Source organism: Lethenteron reissneri, chromosome 27, assembly GCF_015708825.2.
Source record: "Lethenteron reissneri isolate LAM-NWPU_2019-01 chromosome 27, ASM1570882v1, whole genome shotgun sequence".
Lineage (NCBI taxonomy): Eukaryota > Metazoa > Chordata > Hyperoartia > Petromyzontiformes > Petromyzontidae > Lethenteron > Lethenteron reissneri.
The window spans coordinates 7,397,633-7,422,227 of NC_083805.1; the positions used below are offsets into that span (position 1 = coordinate 7,397,633).

General features: G+C 41.4%; 1 protein-coding gene across 1 annotated transcript; it reads right to left on the reverse strand.

Moving 5' to 3' along the window:
* LOC133348470 (sodium/glucose cotransporter 1-like) lies at nucleotides 1-24,343 on the reverse strand. Its single transcript, XM_061561299.1, has 15 exons — nucleotides 24,098-24,343; nucleotides 19,087-19,158; nucleotides 18,083-18,187; nucleotides 17,468-17,527; nucleotides 16,574-16,678; nucleotides 14,237-14,342; nucleotides 12,512-12,592; nucleotides 9,867-10,084; nucleotides 8,269-8,404; nucleotides 7,392-7,499; nucleotides 6,927-7,077; nucleotides 4,752-4,920; nucleotides 3,835-4,050; nucleotides 2,300-2,447; nucleotides 1-1,874 (listed from the first exon to the last, which is right to left on the reverse strand). Exons 1-15 carry the CDS (start codon nucleotides 24,230-24,232, stop codon nucleotides 1,666-1,668), a joined length of 2,019 nt encoding a protein of 672 aa, XP_061417283.1. The 5' UTR covers nucleotides 24,233-24,343; the 3' UTR covers nucleotides 1-1,665.
* Nucleotides 24,344-24,595: the final 252 nt, after the last annotated feature.

The window sequence follows — 24,595 nt, forward strand, 5'->3', positions numbered from 1 at the left end:
AAACTAATTAAAGTACATTTATTATGGTAACATTTCCCAATAAAAACAGTATTGCATTACCAGATCTATTTTTTCAATTAAAAATAATTAAAATATATGCATAATGCAAACAGTACCTAATGTGTAATATAGTGCGGGATTTTGAACATAGAAAATTGGCAGCTAATTCAATTACTTTTTTTAACAAGGCTATAATGTGGAAAGATAATTAAGAATTATATTATAAAGGCGTACAATTAAGATAGATTTCTCATGACCAAATCACTCAGAACGTACCCAATTTTGTCAGATCTTGGAAGCTAAGCAGGTGAATGGGCCTGGATAGCGATAGGGATGGGTCATCAGCATGTTCACCAGGTTGTTACTGGCTGCGGGGCTATATGCTGGGCAGTAGAGGACAGTAGAGTACAATTTATTGTGGTATCGAGCCTGATTTTTATGCCCCCATGCTTCTTGTCTTCACCAGCGTGACTTATGGTCAGAATTGCATAAAAATAATAACGCGATCTAAACCCAAAAACGTTGATTATGAATAACATTGGTCGCGAAAGTCTACGTGTTAAACAAAAAAAAATCCATGACTTTTCTTATCGATTGGAATGTACAATACACAAGTTACAATCTAATATTGTCTATACATGTCTTCAGATTCTATATTTTGGTGTTTTTATATCCTGCTCAAATGGGCGCTGATGTTGTGCTCATCTCCCGTTTACAGCCCTGAAACAGTGGTACAAATTACACATTTCTATGGCGGGCACAAGTTTACTATACCATATTCAAGTACAATTACATTACCTATACATATCCAGTGCAGTTGAAACATGATGCATCTGATGTCATATATCTACAAAATGTTTGAAAATCTTAAATTCGTTATTTCAAATGAATTGTAAAATAATTTGGATAGACAATCTGTTTCATTGAAAGGGGGAAATACAGGCTATCACTGATCAATTATTGTAAATATACATAAATAGTAGAAAACATCCATTTTGTTTCTACCAATCTTAATATTATTGTGCTCCTTTAGAGATTGTATTTATGTTTTTCACAATTTTTCACACATGTACTAACATGCATTGACAGTTATTTCATATGATGCAGACTCAGGAACAAGCTGCACATTTTAAATCAATTGCACAACGCAAGAGGTGGCGCGAGCACTGCACTGGCATCACTGCAATCCTGAGTTTGATTCATCATAATACCAGGTTCTCAAGTATGCCTTAGTGGATGGTCTCTGGTCAGCAATGACTGCACAAAAATCCAGTCACGTAAAAAAAATGTTGTTACGTAATTTAAATAAATGGCAGTTCTGGTTATTAAAAATATCAGATCGACTGCCACACGGAGGACTTGTCTAGGAATATTTCCCCCCCCCCCCCTAATGTGGATGAAAAAAGGTTATTTGAAGTAATCTCGGAGGTAGTTTTGTCCTATGTACTTCCTTAGGCTGTTCTTTAACATATGCACTGCTCTCTTGAGAGTTTCTTATGGATTTTTCATCTCATGCCATGACACCGATAGCACAATTAGAAAACAAATTTTAAAAAGAAGTCAAGTGAACAAAATGCATACTGCAGAAATCATGTTTCACTCTTGTTTTTATCCACATGTGATTGTTTTGCAATCACTGCAATTCGAAACTCGTTCATGAAATAATTATGCATAGAACCCCCAGAAGAACACAGCAACTGTCATGATTATGATTGCATTGACATTGTTAAAGTTTCTCCATAGAGGTTTTTCAGAGATATCTGTGAGCAGTTTTTCTTGGGCCTCCATTTGCTCCTTGGTGAACTCTTCCTGGGGGCCAGAGCTTAAGCCACAGAACCACATGCCCGCCTTTCTCAGGCAGCCAACACAACCTCCTGAAAAGATACATTCTGGTTTTAATAACACAACGAGACCACACTCGGTTATCACATTTATCATAGATTTTAGTGGTGCTTTGGATTTGCAAACCATCTGCATATTTACGACCTCAAATCATCACAGATGACCCCGATATTGTCTGTTTTCTTGTCAGATCTCGGAAGCTAAACGTGGTTGAGTCTGGTGAGTATTTGGATGAGATGCCTGCGAATATCACTTATTGACTTGTGTTGGGTTATGTGAAGCTATGTATTACCCTTTTGCGTGGGAATGCCTCGGGGTGCTCCGGTTTTCTACCCCATGAAATGGAACAAATATGCCAATGCAAGACCTTCCTGAAAAAAAGGCTGGCAACTCAGGCTTTGTATGAGTAAAGGACAGTGTCAGCATTCCCTCCTGGATGAACCGGCTCTGGTTTTACCTGGTGGTGTTTTGTTTTCTTCAATTTCCTTTGCTTTCTTCGCCTCCAGTTTCTCCTTCATCTTCTGTGCATTTATTTCCTTTTCTTCTGCATCCAAATCTTCACGCTTCTCCTTGCTGTGGCGGAGACTCCACACCAACCTATGAAGCTGTAGGGTGGCACATGAGGATAGGGATTTGCGTTTGACCAACAATGCCCCCGCAACTCAAAGTGCCTTAAATCACACCTCAGATCAACTCTTCCTGCTATTGTATAGCCAAGAGGACTACTGGTGGCAGCTGTTCATTTAAACAACATTTTTTAATGCCTTTTGTTTTTTTCCACATTGCACTATCAGCATCATGCAATGATATGAAATATCCATTTGGATCTCTTGTAGGGCGATGCAACGCTTCCTCGTAAAGAACAGCCAATGGAAGCGGATATTACAGAGCTGCTACCGAGATCCTTGTAAGCGATCTGTGGTCCACACAGTCAGGGCCGGATTAAGGCCTCCAGAGATTAAGTGAAAAGTTATTTCATTTGTGAATGCTGAATTTTATTTGTTGTTAGCCTTGTGAAATTTTATTTTATTTTTCTTTAACTTTGTTTTCCTTTTGAAAATATTACTGGGGGCCTCGCAGTACGTGTAGCCCAGGGGCCTACAAAATCTTAATCCGGCCCTGCACACTGCAGACAAACAGTAATGTTTATCGCATAACAGTAAAACCGACATTTTAATGCTCAGAGCTGCGATTTTGCCAAAATTAAGTTCAGAACCAAATTGTACGTGATAGCGTTTTGTGCAGTCATTGGTCATAGAACTGAGACCATCAACTCGAGACACTTGAGATTCTGACTTAATTACGGGCAGTTGCGTGGATTCAATCTCAGGATCTTATCGGTGGTAGTTTAGAGGTCTGACCTCTGGATCACCTGGCCACCTCAGAAATCCTGCGTTCTAACGGGGGGCGGGGGGGGGGGGGTGATTCTTTCCAGAGGTCAACCACTCTTGACTTGCCCACGAAGTCAATACTGATCCCAGAGGTCTGAAGAGCTAAACCAAACTCCGACTAGGATTTTAACTCACGACCTTCCAATATGTCAGAATATAACCCACAACCAATGCATTTTGCTGCATGTTACCCAGATTTCAATTGCTCAAAAGACCTGGTATTTGCATTCATATTTAACTTGCTTCTTATAAGTGGACTTAAGGTAAAAAAAGGCGCAGTCCTGCAATTTTTTGCTCACACTACTGCTGACTGAAGGGCCTGCAATAGCAGCAGCTCTAGAAAGCTCTTCGAGTGTGTCTTTGGCCTACTCTTCCATGCTGACCAGATGTCTTGAACCCCACCACATTTGACTTGCCTATCGGTTAACTTCAGGACACCCATTTATACTTCTGCGTCGACATAAACGAGGCGATTTGATAAACTTGCTCCATTGTTTCAACTGCCACGAGGGGAGATCGAAACCAGCAAACCGTTAGACAACATCGGCACCCCAAGTATCTGTATCGTGTCGTGTGCATATATGTTTGCAGTGGTACTTACGTGTTTATCGTCAATGGGTTTTGTGAAAAGTGAGATGACCACAACGAGAACGCAGGTGATGGTAAAGAGGATAATTGCAAAGTAGAGGTAATGCACGCCACAGATGATAGTGGGGCAGTTGGTTTTATTTTTGCAAGATCCTGTGCCATAAGCAAACTCAGTAATCAAGCGGGACATGCCAATTAGAAAGCCCAGAATGAGGCCCCAGAAGGCTCCCTGCAAAGGCATAAACACAGACACAACATTGAAGAGAAACTCGTGAAAATTATTGTATGCACCACAGCGTAAAACATTCAGCATATATAATGCACAATCTTCGATGCAGCAACATTTTTTTGTGATCGACTTGGGTTCCGTGCAACTTTAGTTGCTGTTTTTGTAAATTAAAAACAATGTTAGGAATGATTTAAAGCTGAGCTTTTTTATTGTTTCAGTGATTGATTACCCAACCGTTCATGAGTCCGATTTCTCGAACCTCGGGTAAAATAAAAATAGTTCCGGGGGAAAAAAAGTGTCACTTTTGTTTCCAAACGTGCCGCTGGTTGGGAGGTGATGGGCTTTGCTTGGTGAGATCACCAGCATCGTCAGGAGTGTTACACTTGGTCTGGCTTGTGGTGCAATGGCCATGAATACATGGGCCTAAGTGATCAACCACAGAAAATGGTTGATTTTCAATGCACTTAATCGACACATTGTGCCAGCTCTAGAATTATGTATATACAATAATTAGCAATGAGTAAATGAAATAATTAACTTTCAACAATGCTCTCTTGCACATGTGCCAGGCGGATTGTTACGTTGCAGGATTGTGAGAGGTGGTAACAGCTTGGCGAGGCCTTCATCCAGCAGTGGATTGATCATGGCAGACTACGACGATGATAACGAATACAATACCTATGGCACCAGAGGACCCTTACCTCCTCATTGACACGCTTGACAAAGATGGCAAGCAGGAAGACGGCTGCGATGGGGGGCCCCAGGTAGCTGGTGATGGACTGAATGTAGTCAAAGAGTTGTCCACTCTGAGCACCCTCAATGATGGGAATCCAGGCGATGCTGATCCCAATGAGCACCAGAATGAACACCCTGCGAGTGCGCACACACACACACACACATCCAGCCGTGCCAATGAAATTCGCGGACTTCGATAACTCGCCTATAGCCCACGACTTAACCTCTGGCGCATTCACATATACACGTGTGAAGTTTCAAGCAACCATTCCTGGGTGCGGACTATGGTTTTCCTGATAAACACTCCACACCCACCCACATACACGACTGTACATGTATACTAAGTATACTGTATATTATGTACGTATCCACTGGATAAACAGACCAAATCACCTGAAATACACTTTTCTTTGTTCTCGGAAAACCGCATTGCGCCATGTGTAAACAGGTGTTATAGGCTGCTGCTGGGCTACATTGATGTGCGGGTACTATCCTTCCACACTACCATGCCTATGGTGCCCATCTTTACCAACCCACGCTGACCAGTGCGGTGAAGTATGACCGAATAACACCCACGACCCGCACGGCACTTTGGTGAGTGTGCAATGTGCAAGCAACACAGGGCGAACTCGTGAATATGCAATTGATGATGTCCGCATCAGTGCATGGCGAAAGCTTGCCAGAAGATTTGCTCAACACGCGGTCTAACCTAAATGAGCGCACTTGGATAGCGAGTGGCTGCATAAACCTATGTGCTTGCTTACATACATACATACGATTATTGTAGTTTTTTTATATTCTTGGTTCTTTCGGTAAAGTCACGTAGAAGGGAAATAATAAGGTATGAGTTTTATTGTTTAATTTTTATTATTTTATTATTTCCCTTCTACGTGACTTTACCGAAAGAACCAAGAATATGAATCCCTGCAGTCACGAAAGCTTTAAATCGAAATATTATAGTTGTGTTGCCTAATACGACGTACTGGAATGTAAGACCCACACAAAATTTGCCTATCCATTAAATTACGTGAATCTGGTCAACAACAGAACAACAGCCACCATCCACTACTAAGTGGCGGTGATGTCACCATGGAGCTTGTGCCAGGCTAGGTGCACTGTGAGGCCACGTGAAGTGTGGACATACCTGTCAACCCATACAGTTTACCCATATTCGTGTACAGGCAAATTGAGTTTTCAGGTCCATACGGCATACAGCCGTTTAAATACGGGCAAAAAAATTTATATTTATTTGTGTTTCTCTCTTGTGATGGGACTTTGTAGGATGAACGTTGAGATTTATAAGGGCACGGGGTGGCCAATAAGGTCTGAATTGGTCTGTAATAAGGTAGGGCACTGTTTAAGGGGTTAACAAGTATGAGTGTTGAAGGCTCACTGACAGGAGGTCACGGAACAGACCCAGGTGCCATGGGTTGACTTGTCTGAGATGACTGGCAGAGGCACCAGCCGTGCCCCCTACTGTGCCACACTCATGCAGACTAACTGGATCATACAGGTAGTCCCCGAGTTACGATGGTCCGACTTACGATATTTCGATCTTACGATGGCGATAGCGATGCGACAAAATTGCCATCAACAACCTAACATCGTTCAAGTATGCAGACGACGGACAGAATCTTGGTGACTACAGTACAATGTGATACGTTACGATACGTTCAATGCATGTATGATACGTAGCTTTAGCGATTTCATTTTAGGGTTACCACGATACGATATGTTCAATGCATGTTAAACGTTTTTATAGTAAAACACTTTCTATTAAATTGCAGTTCATATAGGTAGGCTAAGAATTTACCTTGTTTTTTTTACTTTACATTTACTGTGCAATACAGTATTGTAATTAATAAATACATACATATAGTTTATACAGTACAGTACTGTAAATTGCTCTGTTTTGCTAAATTATCACCATTCTTTAAGACTCCTGGGTAAGCTAGGCCATCTTCGACTTACGATATTTTTGACTTACGATGGGGTCGTCTCCATCGTAAGTAGAGGACTAGCTGTATATATAAAGAAAACAACCCCAACTCTTGCTTTAAATTACAGGTCAACAAACGTGTCTTAGAATCCGCAGAATACAGTGACGACTGCCTTGGAGATGCACACTTAGCCACACGTACCTGCCAGCAAGCATGAGTTCACGCTCGGTGGCACTTGTGCGGATTTTGTTGTAGATGTCCAGGGTGAAAAGTGTGCTGGCGCTGTTGAAGATGGAGGTGAGGGAGCTCATGAGGGAGGCCAACATTACGGACAGCATCAAGCCTCGTAAGCCTGCACGATCACACAACAAACAACACGGTCGTAGACAATGGCAACAAACACGCTCTTGCGCATATTGTAGCAATTGAGCTGTGGTGATTGAATTGGTTTATAGGGACACCACTTTTTTGTGACCAAACTGCCCAGAATTACAAACTAACTTCCCTCTCCTGGACCAGCGTGGTGAAGTATGGTAAAATAATCCTCACCACCCACACAGTATGTGGGGAGGCCCTTATCCAGATTGGATTAACAGGCAGGTGATTTGAAATATAATAAAAATCGCTTGTGATATCCCCCAGGGGTGTGTATGTGTGATGCCTTACCGTTTGGCATGAGGTTGATGACAAGGAGTGGGTAGGCAATGTTGGTACAGCCCACGTCCGTGTCGCAGTACTCCTTACATTTCTCAGGCTCCACACATGCCACAACATCTAAGAGATCACCGAAGAGCAACACAATACACGTGCTCAAATACTTCAAAACGCGTCTAATTAATACGCTTAATTAAGAGCAGTTATAGTAATGTTAACAAAGCTGATCAAGTACCGTATACGTCTAGCAAAGGGTACACAATCTAGGTGCAGTAATTCTACACCACTAATTTATTTTATTTTTGAAACCCCCAATACGCACTATGTTCATTGAAGCAGTAACTGTATATGTCAAATTTGTTGAACATCATGTGATCAGACACGAAGTTGCAGTGACAGAAACACGTTGACAGCATGATAATCCAATAACGAATAGCATCATTAATCATATTACAATACCGTATTCCCAAATTATTTATCGCCAGTTTATATAACCCAAGACATGAATTGCGTACGTAGTACAATGGGTAGCACCCTGGGTGTGCAATCCAGAGGTCGCTGGTTGAATTCCCAGGCATTGGAGTTTAAATAATGGTGGATGTTTCTTAGACCTCCCTCTATCCACCCAGCAGTATAAATGGGTAAACCACAGTCAATCGGCAGGTCACGTGTCGTGAGGTAAAGTGTGGGTACTGCCACCTCATCCAATACATCCGGCCAACATGGGAAAGTAAGCCAAAATAGTGGAGGCCCTCCTGCCAAGAGTGGTGTGAGCAAGTAATTGCAGGCCTGTAACTTTACCTTAGATACAACATTGTATTTTAATCATGTTTTGAATAATTGTATGGCACTGTATAATGATTGGTATGGCTTTTTTTGTTTGTTTCACCTGTGTACAAAATGCGGCTGATCATGCCCGGCATCACCATGAGGTACATGGGCATCAGCTTGAGGTAACCACACATGATGCAGCCACCCTTAACGTGGGACATGTCCTTGGCAGAGAGGCAGCGCTGTACAATCACCTGGAGATATGAAGTAAAACAAAACAAAACTGTTGCTACTGCGTTGGCTGTGGTGCAACAAAGACAAATGATAAAAACTCAAAACACATTCGTTAATAACGCCTGCCATAAATAGGGAAAATAAAATAAAATAGGCGACGTCTTGGGAAAAGGACTTTCTTCATAGCAGAGCGATGATCTTAATAGCAGAGAGAGAAGGTCCCTCTCTGCTATTATTCTTTGGGCCTTTCGGTAAAGTCACGTAGATAGGTTCAAAGAAAATAACAAAAATAACAAAAATCTACGACGTTTCGATCGCAACGCAAGCGGTCGTCATTAGGAGGAAAAAAGATAAGAAAGTTGCTGAAGCAGACTGTTTAAAAGGTTTGAAATGGGTGTAGCCCAAGGGTCATAAAATAAGTTGGCGGGGCTATTGATGTTATGTCAATAATGAGCATGGACGACGACCTCCACAACGAGCACGCGGAGGTGGCTATGTTAATGTGAGATCTACCATTAACACGCTAATTTGTCACATTAACATCACTAGCTCCGCCCACTTCGTTTTTGACCCTTGAGCTACACCCATTTCAAACCTTTAAAACAGTCTGCCTCAGCAGCTTTCCTCTCTTTTTTCCTCCTGATGACGACCGCTTGCGTTGCGATCGAAACGTCGTAGTTTTTTTGTTATTTTTGTTATTTTCTTTGAACCTATCTACGTGACTTTACCGAAAGACCCAAAGAATATGAATTCCTGCAGTCACGAAAGCTTTTAGTCAAGATTATCTCTCTGCTGTCAGCTAAAAACTAGACACCACACAACCCTAACCACTTGGGAATTTATTTACGTAATAATTTTCAAAACCAGTGAGGGTTTTTAGGAACATCAAGTCTTGCAAAGGGAGAAGTGTTTTTATAAATGATATGTATAATCCTGAAAGTGGTTGGGATTTGGCCTCAGCAGATGCATCGCAGTGGTTTGAATGCTTTTGTGAAATTACCTGTGACATCAGGATTAATCACATTGCCATTTGCTCATGAGATAGCAGCATACAAATATGACCTCGTCATAAGCAATTAAACAGACCTGATTGTGATCATTCAAATATGTGATGAAGCCAAATACATTTATTTTCGCTCTACTACTGTGGTACTGGAGTACAATCTTCACCAGCAACTGACCAGTGTGATGAAGTATGGATCAAACAATCCCCACGACCTGCACTGCATGGGGAGGCCCTCGTTCAGCAGTGGTTTGACTCAAGTGCTGTACTTGTAGTCAACAAAATTACCAATCTATCCCAGTACACAAACGACGTAACGCTGCAGGAACACATTGATTTGAAGGTAAAGATTTGTTGGAGGGCAATTATATCACCGAAGTCCGTTTCCCGTGTCCCGCTTTGCCCCGTCTCTCTGCAAAACCCCACTGCCCGTGATATGGAGGAAACGCCCGCGTGTTCTTTTTCTGCGCGTCGCTCACCTGATCGGTGCACCAGTACCAAGTCGCGATGATGGTTAGGCCAAATAGGAGGCCGGGCCATGGCAGATCGCCCGTGATGGGGTCCCTCAGTAGGTTCAGAGAATCCGGACGAGGTGTGTAGCACTCCTCGCTGATGTTCATCTCCGGCGGTGGCGGCGTCGGGATGGCCAGCATGTATTTATCGTACATTGCATCGTAGCCCCCCACAGCGTTGAACGCTGTCCGAAAAAGGGGCGCGTGAAGGGAAATGCACGAGGTTAACATCGCACCGTTTTGCAAAACAAAAGACTCCCTCCAAAAATATATAGCCCGTGCTCAATTGTTTATTGTCTTTGCCTTTGTGTAAACCAAGGCCGTAGCCATGGAGTCAACATTGGGGGGGACCAAATCTTCCAGGGTGTCTTGGGGTCCCAACCCAGAAAAATATCTAAATTTGAAAACTCTTTCCTGCCTAAAATATAAAAAAATTCACTAACACATGGGATGGACTTTTTTTTTACAATAATGTCTAGTAGTTTATTGTATTACATTGCTCTGTTTTTAATTTTTTACCATTTCTTGTTTCATTGTATGTAATGGCAGAGATTAGGGATTAATAAAGTACAACCATAACCACAATCATATAAACAGAAATCTATGCATTGATTTATATGAAGACAAGTCCAGATATTGTGGCCAAGGTTTATCAAATAGTTGTTTTTATTTACATAGCATAGCAAACATTTTTTTATAGCAATATATTGGGGGGGACATTTTGAGCATATTTGAATATTGGGGGGGGATGTGTCCCCCCCCAATATATATGATAATTACGGCCTTGGTGTAAACGTGTTGGTATGTTTAAAGTCAGTAATTCAGCAAAGTAAGATGTCCATGTGCAGTGACTGGTCAGCGTATATAAAATATTACATATTGGTAGTACGCAGTTGAGACGATTCAGGATATGTCAAAGTTTGGGATGTTTTTTTTATCGTCCTTATGCAGAAACTTTCTCTTTTAAGAAGCACATGAGTAGGTTGGCCTGGGGGCTTCAACTCATAAATGTAAGACGTGGAGGTAGCATGAGCTCTTTAGACTACTGTACAGTGTTACTCAACTCCTCACGCTTTATCGCTTATGGCTGCCGTGATGTCATGGTTAGCACACTGATCTTGCTATCCAGAGGTCACCGGTTCGATATCACAACCTGGCTATCGAAACGACAGGCACAAGTCTTACATTCCCGCGCTACTGTCTACCCAGCAGGATGAATGGGTAACACCACAGTTAGTTGATCGGCACGGTAAAGTGTGACTTCTCCCACCTCTTCCAAGATGTCTGGCCAATGTGTAAAAGTAGACCAAAATGCCCTCTAGAGGTTTCTCTCTAGAGTTCCCATCTAGTGGAGGCCCTTGTTGGCCAGCAGAGGTATGAGCAAGAAATTGCAGGGCTGCACCTTTACCTCATACTTGGCTGGTAAAGTGGTTTCCAAAACCATAGGGGTTGGGTGTCTTTTGATCTTTACATGTGTTCACATATCCCCAACTTTATGCAGGACAAGAGAGAGCCGTGCCTCAATGCTCTGGCAAGCCAGCATTAGGGTGGTGTTCATTTCTGTTTGCGAGCCAACGGTGGAACTCACAGTATTACAGTGGTGTCTTATACTGGTAGGAACGAAGTGGACCAGCCTACAATAGATTATTTCGTCCGTCCGTCCGATGTCCGATTACGTGTAGCAACATCGCCCCCTACTGAAAACACTTGGCATGACCCTACAAAAACCTTCAGACTCTGTGAGGCTTTCCTGGCTAAACACGTGTAACATTCCCTTATAATTCCCTGAGATAGCTTTTAATTAAAACTTTGAAATTAAATAAAAAAAACTCACAGCGCCCTAAAGCCTACAGTTAGGCCTAAAGCCTAGAACTAGGCTTCAAAGTCTCCCTTCGTATCGTACCCCCGCGTGTGTGAAAGGGAGTTAATGTTTAACAATGTTACATTCCCTGATGTTTTAAAATAGAAACATTTGCATTTAAAGCTTTTACATTAATAATTTAAACATTTAAATTATACATTAATAATTAAAACATTTAATTAAAAAATTAAATCACAACGCCCTAAAGCCTACAGCTAGGCCTAAAGCCTAGAACTTGGCATCAAAATCTCCCTTCGGATCGTCCGATTTGGTGTAGCAACATCGCCCCCTACTGCAAACACTTGGCAGGACCCTACAAAAACCTTTAGACTCAGTGGGGCTTTCCTGGCTAAACAAGTGTAATAATACATTATGTTTATATTATTTGGTTATTCGTTCCTACCAGCCCACCCCGCAGGGTCCTGTTTTACACATTCCAAAAAGTTGTGGTAGTCCAAACCGATTATTTTTTGCAAGTACGATTGTGATCTCAATCCAACGGGCACGATTCAAGTTTATGAGTAGAATTTTTTTTTCTCTCTCAACTATACTTTCTTGTCCGTATTGTGTCTCATTCATTTTGGCGATCAACCACCGACGTGGAATCTTTTTTTATATATATGTATAACCTGTGTCAACAAACCCCGATGGGGATTGTCGCATTTGGCATCATGTTGGTGATATTAGCAGGAGTCAGCGTCTGCGGCCCATAGGGGACGTTTGGGGTTGTCCCCTGACAGACCGAGCTCACCGAAGACCATGAGGATCATGGAGCCCACCAACATGATGACAGTCTGCACGGTGTCGGTGTAAATCACCGCGGTGAGGCCACCTGGTGGTGAAAGTTGGACATGTTAAAGACATAATTACCAATGTATTACCATTTGAAGAGGATTGTACCAACCTATCGTGAGGACTTTTCAAAGTTTCTTCCGTAAACTCCTTAATTAAGTACGTATTATTCCGAAAATTACGTTTCTATGGGCGGTGGGGGGGGGATAGAAGTGGTTTTCGCCTGCTGCACTGTGAAGCCAGATCCCCGAGTTTGGTTCCTGGCCACGGCTGGCTTTCGGTGAGAGAGATATCTAAACCTTCTTCACCAACCTGCACTGACCAGCGTGGTGAAGTATGGCCAAACACCCCCCATCCCTGTGGGGATGCCTTCATCCAGCAGTGGATATAGAACTGTACATAAATGTTGTATTGTTTAAAAATAAAAATGTTTTGGGTTAGATCGCGTAAATATATAAATGTGTCGTTAAACCCGCTACCACCCGACACAGCCAACTAGTAAGGTTTGTCACGTAGCAAACCACAACATTTACAATCTGAGTACGACGTTTCGCCAGTAATTACAACTAGCTTCATCAGGCGATAGCCAGATTTGTGGAGAAATCCTCCTGTTTCTTAGCTTCCTTCAAAATAATACAGTTTAAAAATCTTGTTTCACCGATCCAAAATGTTTTTTTCTAATTATTCGTAATCACTTCAAATGATTTTGAATAAATTTCGATTTAAAGCTTTCGTGACTGCAGGGATTCATCTTCTTGGTTCTTTCGGTAAAGTCACGTAGAAGGGAAGTAATAAAATAATAAAAATAAAACATAATAAAACAATTCTCACGACGTTTCGGCCACAACGCAAGCAGCCGTCCTCAGGTGAAAACCAGGTCCGTCGAGGCGACAGAGTCTGAATGAAACAGCACACGAGCTTGGAGCATATATATAAGCTGGGCGCATTGACAAAGGAATTATGCTAAATTCCTTTTGATATGCAAATTCCTTTGTCAATGCGCCCAGCTTATATATATGCTCCAAGCTCGTGTGCTGTTTCATTCAGACTCTGTCGCCTCGACGGACCTGGTTTTCACCTGAGGACGGCTGCTTGCGTTGTGGCCGAAACGTCGTGAGAATTGTTTTATTATGTTTTATTTTTATTATTTTATTACTTCCCTTCTACGTGACTTTACCGAAAGAACCAAGAAGATGATTTTGAATAGTTTAGGCATCAATTGCACCCATCTGTATTCAAGCAGGTGCAGGTATAAACAAACAAACTGAGAATGTTAAAATGGATTCATGAAAACCTTTCCATTGCGAGGAATTGATATCCGCATTTACATAAACCTCTACAAAAAGTTATGGCTGCAGCGCATTGTTACCTTTAATGTTGCATGGAATTAAAATAACATAGTCATATCAGTACACGGCTTATGCCCTTGCATTTTTCTCTGCGTAATTTTTTAATAATCTGGTCTTTATTTTTTTTTGGTAATTGCACGATAAGAAAAACATTATCCGCACACTAAAGGGCTCATTAAGAAACGTCACGTTCAATTTACTGTGCGATGCGTACACGACATTCGGTTCCTTTAAATTGCCAAGGTGTTAAATGACAGTGAAATTAGTGCCACATTATTCGTTCCACCCCCCACGGGAGGCGGGGGGGGGCAATGTCACAGATGCCCTGTGCTCACCAGTCACAGTGTAGAGGCCGGTTATTATAAGGAGGCAGATGACAGCCAAGTAGATATTCAAGCCGATCGCTTGACGGATAAATATTCCTCCGGAAAACATGTCAGCCTGTAACAAAACATGTCAGTGGTAGGCTTTAGCGCTCGGAGTGCACGCTCGCTGTTATCACGGTTTAACGTCGTTCCTACAACTTCACTCACTCATTCCACCATCCACCCACGTTGGTGACTCAGTGTACCAAACTGACTGTTTCGTCGCGCTATGGGTGCTTAACCCACCACACAGCAGGTCGAAACACAAACTTACTCAATTGAAGACGTGTGTTAACGCTTATCTGCAGTATTATGGCTTCAATGGTTCTGTTTGTTACTGGCCGATTGGCATTTTGAGGCTCAGCAATTTTGATTAACCAAAAATAATTGATGGTCGAAGCGGCTTTTCACACTTTTCCCACCTCCCGTCTCCCTACCAGAGGAGGATGCGATCTTACTCAGCTCCATAACTTCAGAATTGGTCGTTTGATTTATGTTTTTTGCTCTGAATAGTAAAACAAGTAAATAAATACATTTGTTGTTAATAAGCTGGCTTCTTAACCCTTTTATTTTTCTGTAAAACATTTCCATTGCTCTGTGAAACAGTCATGGAAAAGGTGACGTTCGCAATTGCATAAGTTGCAATGGCCAAGGTGCAAACCTACTGAGATAATGATTTACTTTGAACTACTAATGTCTACACTGCGCTAATTCTCAAACATGCGTAATGCATGCACTTGCAGTTTGTTTTTTTGGATATCCTTTTACATTCCGATTACAACGTAACTTTTATTTTTACGATAATAGGTCATTATGTTTCCCAAACTACTAATTATACGTGGCGCTGCCATGGTATAATGCTTAGCGGACTCGACTTGCAATCCACATCTCACAGATTCAATCGCCCGGTAAAAGTTTTCACTAAATATAATAATGAACCTGACGTGATTTTTTTTTACAAATTGTGTCTACAATCAGACACTAACAACTACAAAAAAAAAATTTCCACAATACATTTTTTTGACTACTTGATTCAACTACTTACAGTTAAAGACGTACCCATTAGAAACCGTTCAATTTAAAGATTCCATTCTTTTTTTTATGAGAAAGAACACAAACGTATAAACGTAATACTCTTTGAAGGGAAGCTCCTATATTTTACCGTCAGATTTGAACATCATAAATGTATTATATTGTTTCGTTCAAAACTGCTTTAGTCCGAATATCTCTAAAACAATCATATATAGCACAATGGTTCTGGCTTTAATTGTATTTGTTGTTTAACGCTCTATCAAATGAAAAAAAGCAATCTTATATTTTGAACGGTTTATGAATGACACGCACAAACATGTTTCTGAGTCACTTAAAATCGAGATTTGGGGTCCTTAAAATGAAAAAACTCATTTTTTATATTTTCCTGTTGTTTTTGTCCTAAAAGCTACATGTGTACCAAATTTGAGCTGTCCACCTTGTCGTCTTCGAGAGCGTCTATGGGACAAACCAGGCATCACCTTCAGGACACAGTGTAGTGTTTACAGAGCAGTCCTCGTTTGTGCTCCGCTTTATGGCTCTGAAACTTGGACCCCTTTACCATCAACTCAACAATCTCCAGCAAAGACATCTGAGAAGTCCGAAGGGGATCAACTGGCAAGATAGAGTAGCTAATACTAAAGTCCACTCCAGAGCAGGAATGACTGCAGCTTCGCTGGCCTGGACACATCGTCATAACAGGAGACAACAACTGCTCTTTGCTCAATTCCATGAAGGTTGGAGAAGTAGAGGAGGTTAGCACTTGTGCTATAAGAATGTACATCACTCAAAATTGAGAAGATGTGGAATTCCCGTGGGTTCATGAGAAAAGCTTGCTCAAAACAGACGGCAATGGCATGCAGGCTTGTTCTCACACTACTCAGTTGCTTGAGAGATGGTGTCTTGAAGACACGAAGAAACAACAAGCTAGGCGACGAGGGTCAGAAGTGGTGGTTGTCGAGTGGTGAAGCTGGATCTCAGGAGTTACCCTTAGCCCACTGTGCGTGTGATCTCTGTGGAAGGGTGGCTTGTCGTTAAAATGTTGGTCTTGCTCGTCACAAGTGAACTCACAGAAACCAAACATGAGAAACCGTATGAGATGCCAAAGAATGATCGACTCCTGATGCAAGATAGGTCATCGTCCTTGAGGATGGGCTGCAACATGATGATGACGATTTATGTTACACTCAATGAACAATGCAGTCTGCTTGATGTATGCGTGCGACGATGATGCCACCAAACACAACCCGTTCCTTGGGAAAATAATTGACGGCTTACCGATATTTTGGTGAGTACATAGAGAATGAGAGACAGGCCAGACAAGTAGTATTGTATCCTGCTTCCCCCAAAGCGCTTCTTTAAGTATTCTGGCATCGTGACGACCTGTCCGGAAATAACACAAACAAACAACAACAGGTGATGTTATCGCAAAGACGTGCTGAGCGTTGGTGCATAGTGGGTTGGTTGCCCTATTTGCGCTGCCACATTTCAGAAGCAAAACTGATTTTCAGTTTGAAAATGAATAGGTTATTTAATTTAAAAAGTTATTGCATACTCTGCAAGCGGCTACCTGAACCTGCCGATAATGGAAGAAAGTAAAAGTAAAATTTCGATTTAAAGCTTTCGTGACTGCAGGGATTCATCAAACGTCGTGAGAATTGTTTTATTATGTTTTATTTTTATTATTTTATTACTTCCCTTCTACGTGACTTTACCGAAAGAACCAAGAAGATAAAAGTTAAATGTTGCATCTGGAATTATCTGGTAATGTACATACATTTTATATATACATTGCGATGCACATGAATGTAATTGCAAGATATATTTGCCTAATTCATCCACAGTGGTTTTCCTTAACATAATGAAGTAGATCTGCAGATGATAGCATAATGAATACACTGAGCAGATACATGAGGCGTACATGCAAGTACACAAAGTTATGCTAATACTGGAAATCTCACGAATGACATAGTAATCAAAACTACTTGACACTTAAATATTCAGAAGGTGCAGGTGTTGTAAACTTTTATGGATGATTGACGTTTGTACAATCTGTGCAGGTTTGATTTCCCCCTTGCGGTATTTGCGGATGTTAATCTGCATTGTTCAGATTAAAATCACAGAGTTAATATTTCCTCTTCACTTTATCAGCTGCACATCGTCGGCTCTTACCCCTGCCGTGATGTAGATTGGCACAAACAGCCATCCCAGCAGCACCACAATAAACAGAGCCTGCAATAAAAGAAAGTTTTTTTTTATTTTCCTGAACAGGATGGCTTTTTTTTATAACACGAACCACTATATAAGAATGGCATTTTCATAAGAAGAATTTTGGACTCCCTCAACAAAAGTGGAAGTTACCACCAGAGAATGCCACTTTGTGCAGAGAATAGCTCCATAAGATTGCATCACCGAACTCTTTCTGAATTCACTTCAATAGGCCCTTAAAAGTGTTAATCATATACCAGTCAAATCAAATGAATTAAAGAATAACTTAACTCATGAATAATGTAATTTAAGTGAATATTTAACATTTCTATCATGGATTTTTTTTTGCACAGCCAATTGGTAGCATGAAAAAGCAATTGCAGGGACTGCGACTTTAATGGATTTTTTATTACAACTTTTATTCCAACTAAATAATCCAAGGACGTTAATGTTACACACAAAACTATTTTTTTCCATGAGGGCCTTTCCAATTAAGCCAATGTGTAAAAGTGGCATCTCCCGGTGACGTGTGTCATCTCGACAAAGAATTGCAGTGTTCCATCGGGGTGCCAGCCGTACATTCCATTCGAAGCCCCCTTGAGCAATCCCGGCCGCGGCTCCTGACCCAGCCAGGCCCACGAAGTGCCCGCTGCCAATATTGCTGGCAAACAGGGAGGCACCGATCTGCAAAACATGCACGTGTCAGCTCTCGGCACCGACCACTGCTCTCACAGTAGCTCTGAAGGTTGCCTTGTGTGACACTTTACAGTTAATAAATAAAGGTCTCAATGCAGCTAATGTGTCAAAAAAAAGTCAGGGCCGATGTAGTTAAGAGACAACCCTGGTTAAACACTTCCTCGAACCGCAGTGAGGCAGCTGCTATGTATGTGTTAATGTACTACTAGGCTACCCTTGCTCAATTTGCCGCTTCTGTGCTAAATGTGAATAAATCAATCCATTGAAAAGAGGGGGCCGGTGAGGGAGTAGCCAGTGCATTTTCTTGGCGGTGTAAAGTTTAAAACTCGAAGGTGAGAAGCACAAATGCTTCAAACATTAATGTTTTTGAGTTCAATGCACTGTACGTGTGGAGCCCATAGTTTAAAATCCTCTGCTGGATTAAGACCTATTCACTCTGTGCGGGTCATGGGGGTTATTTGGCCATACTTCCCCATGGTGATCAGTGTGCGTTAGGAGCATTAGATACAGAAGAGTACAAGTATAGTACAATAAAACAACTGATTTTGAAGCCCCATGGCAACCTATTCAAGCGTTGTGGTCATCCAAAGAATCACTACACAGCCTCAATCCTACTCAGCTTCTAATATTTGGATAAATTTGGGCGTATTATGGGCCGTTATATTTATTACGAGTTGAAAATGCAATTGGTATGACATGCCATTAAAGATTAAGACGAATGACACCATTAGTTTTTTTTACACGTTTTTCAAGTAAGGTTTGAAAGTATTAATGCATTAACTCTGTCCGTCTGCCTGTAATAGGGGACACGATACTTCTCTTACAGATGATTCAATATATTTTTTTGTGGAATCTGTCAGAAACATTTGAAAGTGAAGGGCACTTACAGGCCACCACACCATGCTGCGACCAGCGAGGAAAAATCCTCCCACAGTGCTCCGGTTACTTTTGTACATGGCCTGTGAACACGACACAATATTACATAAAAGCAATTGATTATCATCATCATCATCATCACCATCATCATTATGAATATCTTTATGTTTCTGATCCTATAATGTCTTAACAGAAGTCTCTGACTGGAACATTTGGGATTTCTAATAGCTGAAAGATACAGTAATAAATCAATGTTATATATGAATGACGTTGATTTGAAGCTTTCGTGACTGCAGGAATCCATACTACGTGACTTTACCGAAAGAACCAAAGAGTATGAATGACGTTACATTTACATGTGACTATTGGTGTATTTTAAAACAAAATCATTATGGGTCCATTTAATTTCCACATGTCTCAAAGACTCGCCCTGACATCTAATTTGGGTACTGGCATGCTATAATCGAAGCACAAATTACAAAGACTCTGACACAGTCGTCAATACCAATGCCATATCATTACGAAGTAACTAGCGTATATTACATCGGTATTGTTTAAGCGTCTTCCAAGTCAACGTAGGAACTATGAAATGCAAAACTCTTACTTAAAAACACAACATATTAGGCAACAGCTCACACTTTTACAACGCACTCTATTTTCAACGGCCACTCGAAAGTTGTATAAACCCTAATAAGGCACAGCAAACACATTGTAGATAGGGAGTTAGCAACACCAGTGTACCTGTACATATATGTTTAGAGCATTGCACGGTACCTGTAAGATTTAAATGCTGATGTGCATTTTAATGTCCATGTGAATCAATGGTCACAACTATGAGGTTTGTCTTATTGTCATATAAAGATGTAATCAATAGGTGTGTTCTTTCTTTGTATGTATATATTTTCCACACAGACAAATATTAAGAGAGGTTGGCTCAACATCTTAAGCAAACCTTTCGAAAAAATCTTGAAACGTCAGTGAGTGTACATGGGTAATGGTTTTAAATTATTATGTTAATATTAGTACTTGATTTACATCTATACGGTAATGAAAATGCAATTATAATTTGGAATTATATAGCGTCTAATGGCAACTTTGTCCCAAGAATTAAAGGGTTATAAGTTGCAATAAAAATGATGAAATTAACTTTTGTGATAAGTATTCTTCTGTCTGCTATTCATTCTCAACCCGTCAATTATCATGGCACTTGCAAACACATAATTAAAAGCATATATTTTAAAACAAATCAGTATACATGTTCAATGCATACTGACTCTAAGCAGTGTTGTTCATGTCTATGTTGTATGTACATAATTTAATGATTCTAATTGACATTATATTGTCAATCCACTTCTGTATGAAGGTCTCCCCACACCCTATCATCGGGAACGTTTGACCATACTTCACCACACTGGTCAGTGCGGCTAGGTGAATGGTAGGGGAGGCTCTCCACTCATCACTCATGTTAGAAAAATTCTGAAGATATTCAGTGAACTTTGGAGTTCAAATGCAGTCGAAAGGCATTGCTGCCCGTTTTTTTCGCCTTCTAAAGTGTAACATTTAAACTATTGCCTTTCTTTTGCTATCTATCGGGGATTGTTCTGTCAAAGTTTATTATGAGTTTCATAAACTAATATAGAAACTTTATAACAAAATGAAATGTGTCAAATGCCCCAAGATGTATTATTTTAAGTATTTTTGTTGCGTTATGCTTTTTCTATGTTTACACATTGTAGTCAGTTTAGAGTACTGCCATTTGAACGTTTGAGTTACAATGTAAACTATCCTCGTTGTCAATGGTCTGCTGTGTTATACTTAAACAGAAAACGAACAAATTTTTCAACGACCTAAAATTTCTTCTGGGCAAATCAAAGGTTCCATTTGTTTTCATGGCCGACAGAGCCGGGTGTAAGGGGAAGGCGTGGCGGAGGTGGCAGGGCAGTGCTGAAGGTTGTGGAAGATTTCTTTTTTGCACCTCCTGTCAAGTCGTCTCGTCGGCCGGCGTCTTCGAGTTTTGAAGAAGCAGGGCAGTGACAGAATCCGGTGGTACATGACTGAGACAGCAGAGCTCCAAGGTGGTTGGAGGAGTGCCCATGCATTGGCGCTGAAATTAGCAAAATCTCGTGACCCCACCGTTCCACTCCATCCTTTGAGGTGTTCAGAGTTTAACGACTCTTTCAGCGGGTTGCCTCTCCTGTTGTACTGCCTATGGGGCCTCCTCTGACCAGCTTGGAGTATGTGTATGGCTTACGGTGGTCACACGGCGGATGTATTTCGTGGCTGCTGTTATGAGGATTTGGGTTTATTGCTCAAAGGTTTTTGGTCTAGGCTCAAAACGCTCTATCCGTTCTTCAACTTCGGCATGTGTAAGCAGCCACAGTTTGCTTTGCAGAAATTCCAGCTTGGCTTCGGTGCAGATACTATAAGTGGCACTTCGATGCCTATTTGCACAACGGCTGGGCAATATTGACTTTGGGGGAAAGGTCCAAGCGTGATTCGTGAAGCTGATAGGATGCTTCTTCTGTTATCTTTTGAGAGGAAGCAGAGGTGCAGATTGTGGTCTGTGTTCCACATTGTGGAGGAGAAAGTATCGGATTTTTTGGGGTCGAAGAGCAGATGGACATCGTCAATCGAGGCCCAGTCTGCCAGTTGCTTGCCTGCTGCATTATTTGTGTGCTATCCCCAATCTGCATTGTCACCGTTATACTGCCGGATGAGGGAGGGATGGGAGCGTGGGATTAACCATTCGGTGTTCGGTGGCTTATGGACATAAGTCAGGGATATTCGGCCTACTCTTACTACGGTGTGAAAGGTTCCTGTGGCCTTCTTTATCTCAATGACCGGCATCTGATGTATGTGGCAATACAGCCCTTCGCTGCGTCGACAAGAGGCGGTGAGGTTGTAGCCATGGATCCGGTACCTTGCGGCATTTTCTTTGATTCCGGCACGAGCCTCTTGCAGAGCGATGACATCTATTTTGTTGTCGTTGAGTATCTTCGAGAGTTATTCACACGTAGATGTTGACAATGTCTCTGCATTCAGCTGGTGGATGCGGAGGACCGACCAAAAACGTATTTGACCTTGGCCCTGTCGAGGCCAATTTTTGTACGTTGCTAGTTATAGCAGGTGATCGATGTTGTGACGTCTGGTGACCTATTGACGATGTTCGTTGTGTTGATGAGCAGCACATAACGTGTAGGCACAGAAACACTTGACAGGAGCAAGTGGCATGAAGGCTGTAGCTTTGTGCCGAAATCAAGGTGATATCAGATTTCCAATGCAATAAAGTTACACTTCACACACCTGGGTACAGATTTTGTTTAGTAAATAAACTGAAGTTTTTAAAATGTTCAACCATAGCAGAAGGAGAAATATTCACCCGTTAAAAAGTGTTTATCGGCACTGACATAAAACCCAGTCAATACCCTAAGCAGCCCATTCAGATTTGTGGAATGTACGCTAAATTGGCATTAAATGACTGCACCTAATTTGGACTGTTCATTTCTCGTGTTGTAAGGAATGCAATGGTATCAATGCTAATGGTACATGATTTAATATCTTGAAATATGTGTATAGATAAATTCCAGACATTTTAAATCCACCAATGGATAAACACCTCCCCATGCCATATCGCTCATGGGTTTTTACTTCACTATGCAGGTTGGTGATGGGAACAGAGAGCAGAACCGGTTCTGATATCACTCGCCACTGATGTTAGCAGCGACTTAGGCTAGACCTCGGCCTGCCAGGTTTATATAATAATTTGTTTTTTATCCAGCGTAATTCATGCAATTGCATCCCACAACGCTGCATACCAATGATCTAATTTCGTACACAGATAATACAAAAACAAAAGCCACTACTTAGCAAATAAAAAAGACATGAATACATAAATAAAGAAAATAATCACGGAGAAAATAAATTAAAATAAATAAATCCGTTCGGTCTCCATACGCTAGACCACAATCCCAACATTTCGCCGGATTTTGGAGAACCTTCACTGGAGGGGTGGTGGAGTGGCCAAAACGTTACGAGTCAGTTGGGCAATAATGTAAATGCCTATTTTCCAGTATATGCCAGGACAAATAAATAGGCCAGCATGCCAACAATTGTACCATCACTCCACCCTCAATTGATTTATAAGTTTTCAATGACATTCCCCCGTGAAAACAAACTGTAAACACATTTAGTATCTGTGATAAAACGCTAGGGAGAAAAAGGCCTCGAGTCAACACCCCAAAGTGAGCTTATGTTCAAGAAGCCCAACTTGAGAACCTTCGAGTGCTATTCCCACAAGCATGACAATAAAACGCAAGCTTCAGCAGTATGACGCAGAGATCTCCATGGATTCAAGATGTTTCAGAAATCTCTATTTTTATTAATACACAATCATTTGCCGTCTTGCACTAGATAAGTTTATTTTATAATATTTTTGTGCCAACTTTATAATGTTTGCATTGCCCAAGCAGGTTGAATTTTTTTCTTCCATTGACTGCTATGCAACACAACAAGTATTCATTCTGTTAACGCAACGAGTGACGACAATTCCCGCCAACAAAGTAGTTATTTTAACCCAACTATGACCGTGGAAATGTTATCAATCATGACAACTACCCACGGAATGCCGATGAAAGAATGAAGACAGACTGAGATAATTATTTAGTCACGTCATTGGAGACTGCAGTGCACTGACGAACAACAAAAATGGTTATGGGCTATTCTGTACCGTGCAATTTACTTAGTTTCCCGATTGGCTTATCTGATAATATTGGGGGGTTGGGGGTAATTACACACCCTTCTATTTTAGATCGACATTTACTAAGAATGACCTTAATTTTTAACTGCTTTAGTAGACTGGACTAGAAATTTTTTTGACAATTAAATTATCGCCGTCTAGATTCTCACTGAAAACACTGAATACAACTGATCGCAGCGCGAAAGAAGTTCAACACACACACGCATACATGACATTTAATCTTTGATGCAAGTCACACATGGCAGAGCCCCCCGCCCCCCTCTTACCCACAGGCCGACACCAAGAACAAACACAAAGTAGCAGACGATCACGGCGATGTCGGCCGCATTGTTGATGCTGTTGGTGCTTTTAAACGGAGGGGTCGTCGGCATCCCCGTGAGCGTGGTCGTGGTCGATTCCATGGTGGCACGCGTACGGATTTCACGACGACGCCACACGTTCAAGACGAAAATCGTTCCCGATTCAGGTGCGGGGGTGCTTGGAAGAAAGTGAATGGAGAATGCATTGTGGTGCGGGACAGGCAAGGAAGGGGTTTATATCTCGCAGTGTTAATCATCGACAGGGAGGAGCTTAAAGGTGAATGCAGACTCCACCTATGCTCGTGGCAAAGAATGTACAAAAATCCCACGGCGAATTGTAAACTCAACTAAAACTAAACTACATTTTATTGTACCAGGCAAGTCATGTCCACGTACTCCCGTCCGCAAGCATCACGTGGAAATTCATAGCAGCCAAATACTCTGAACGCTTGTTTCTAAATGTGG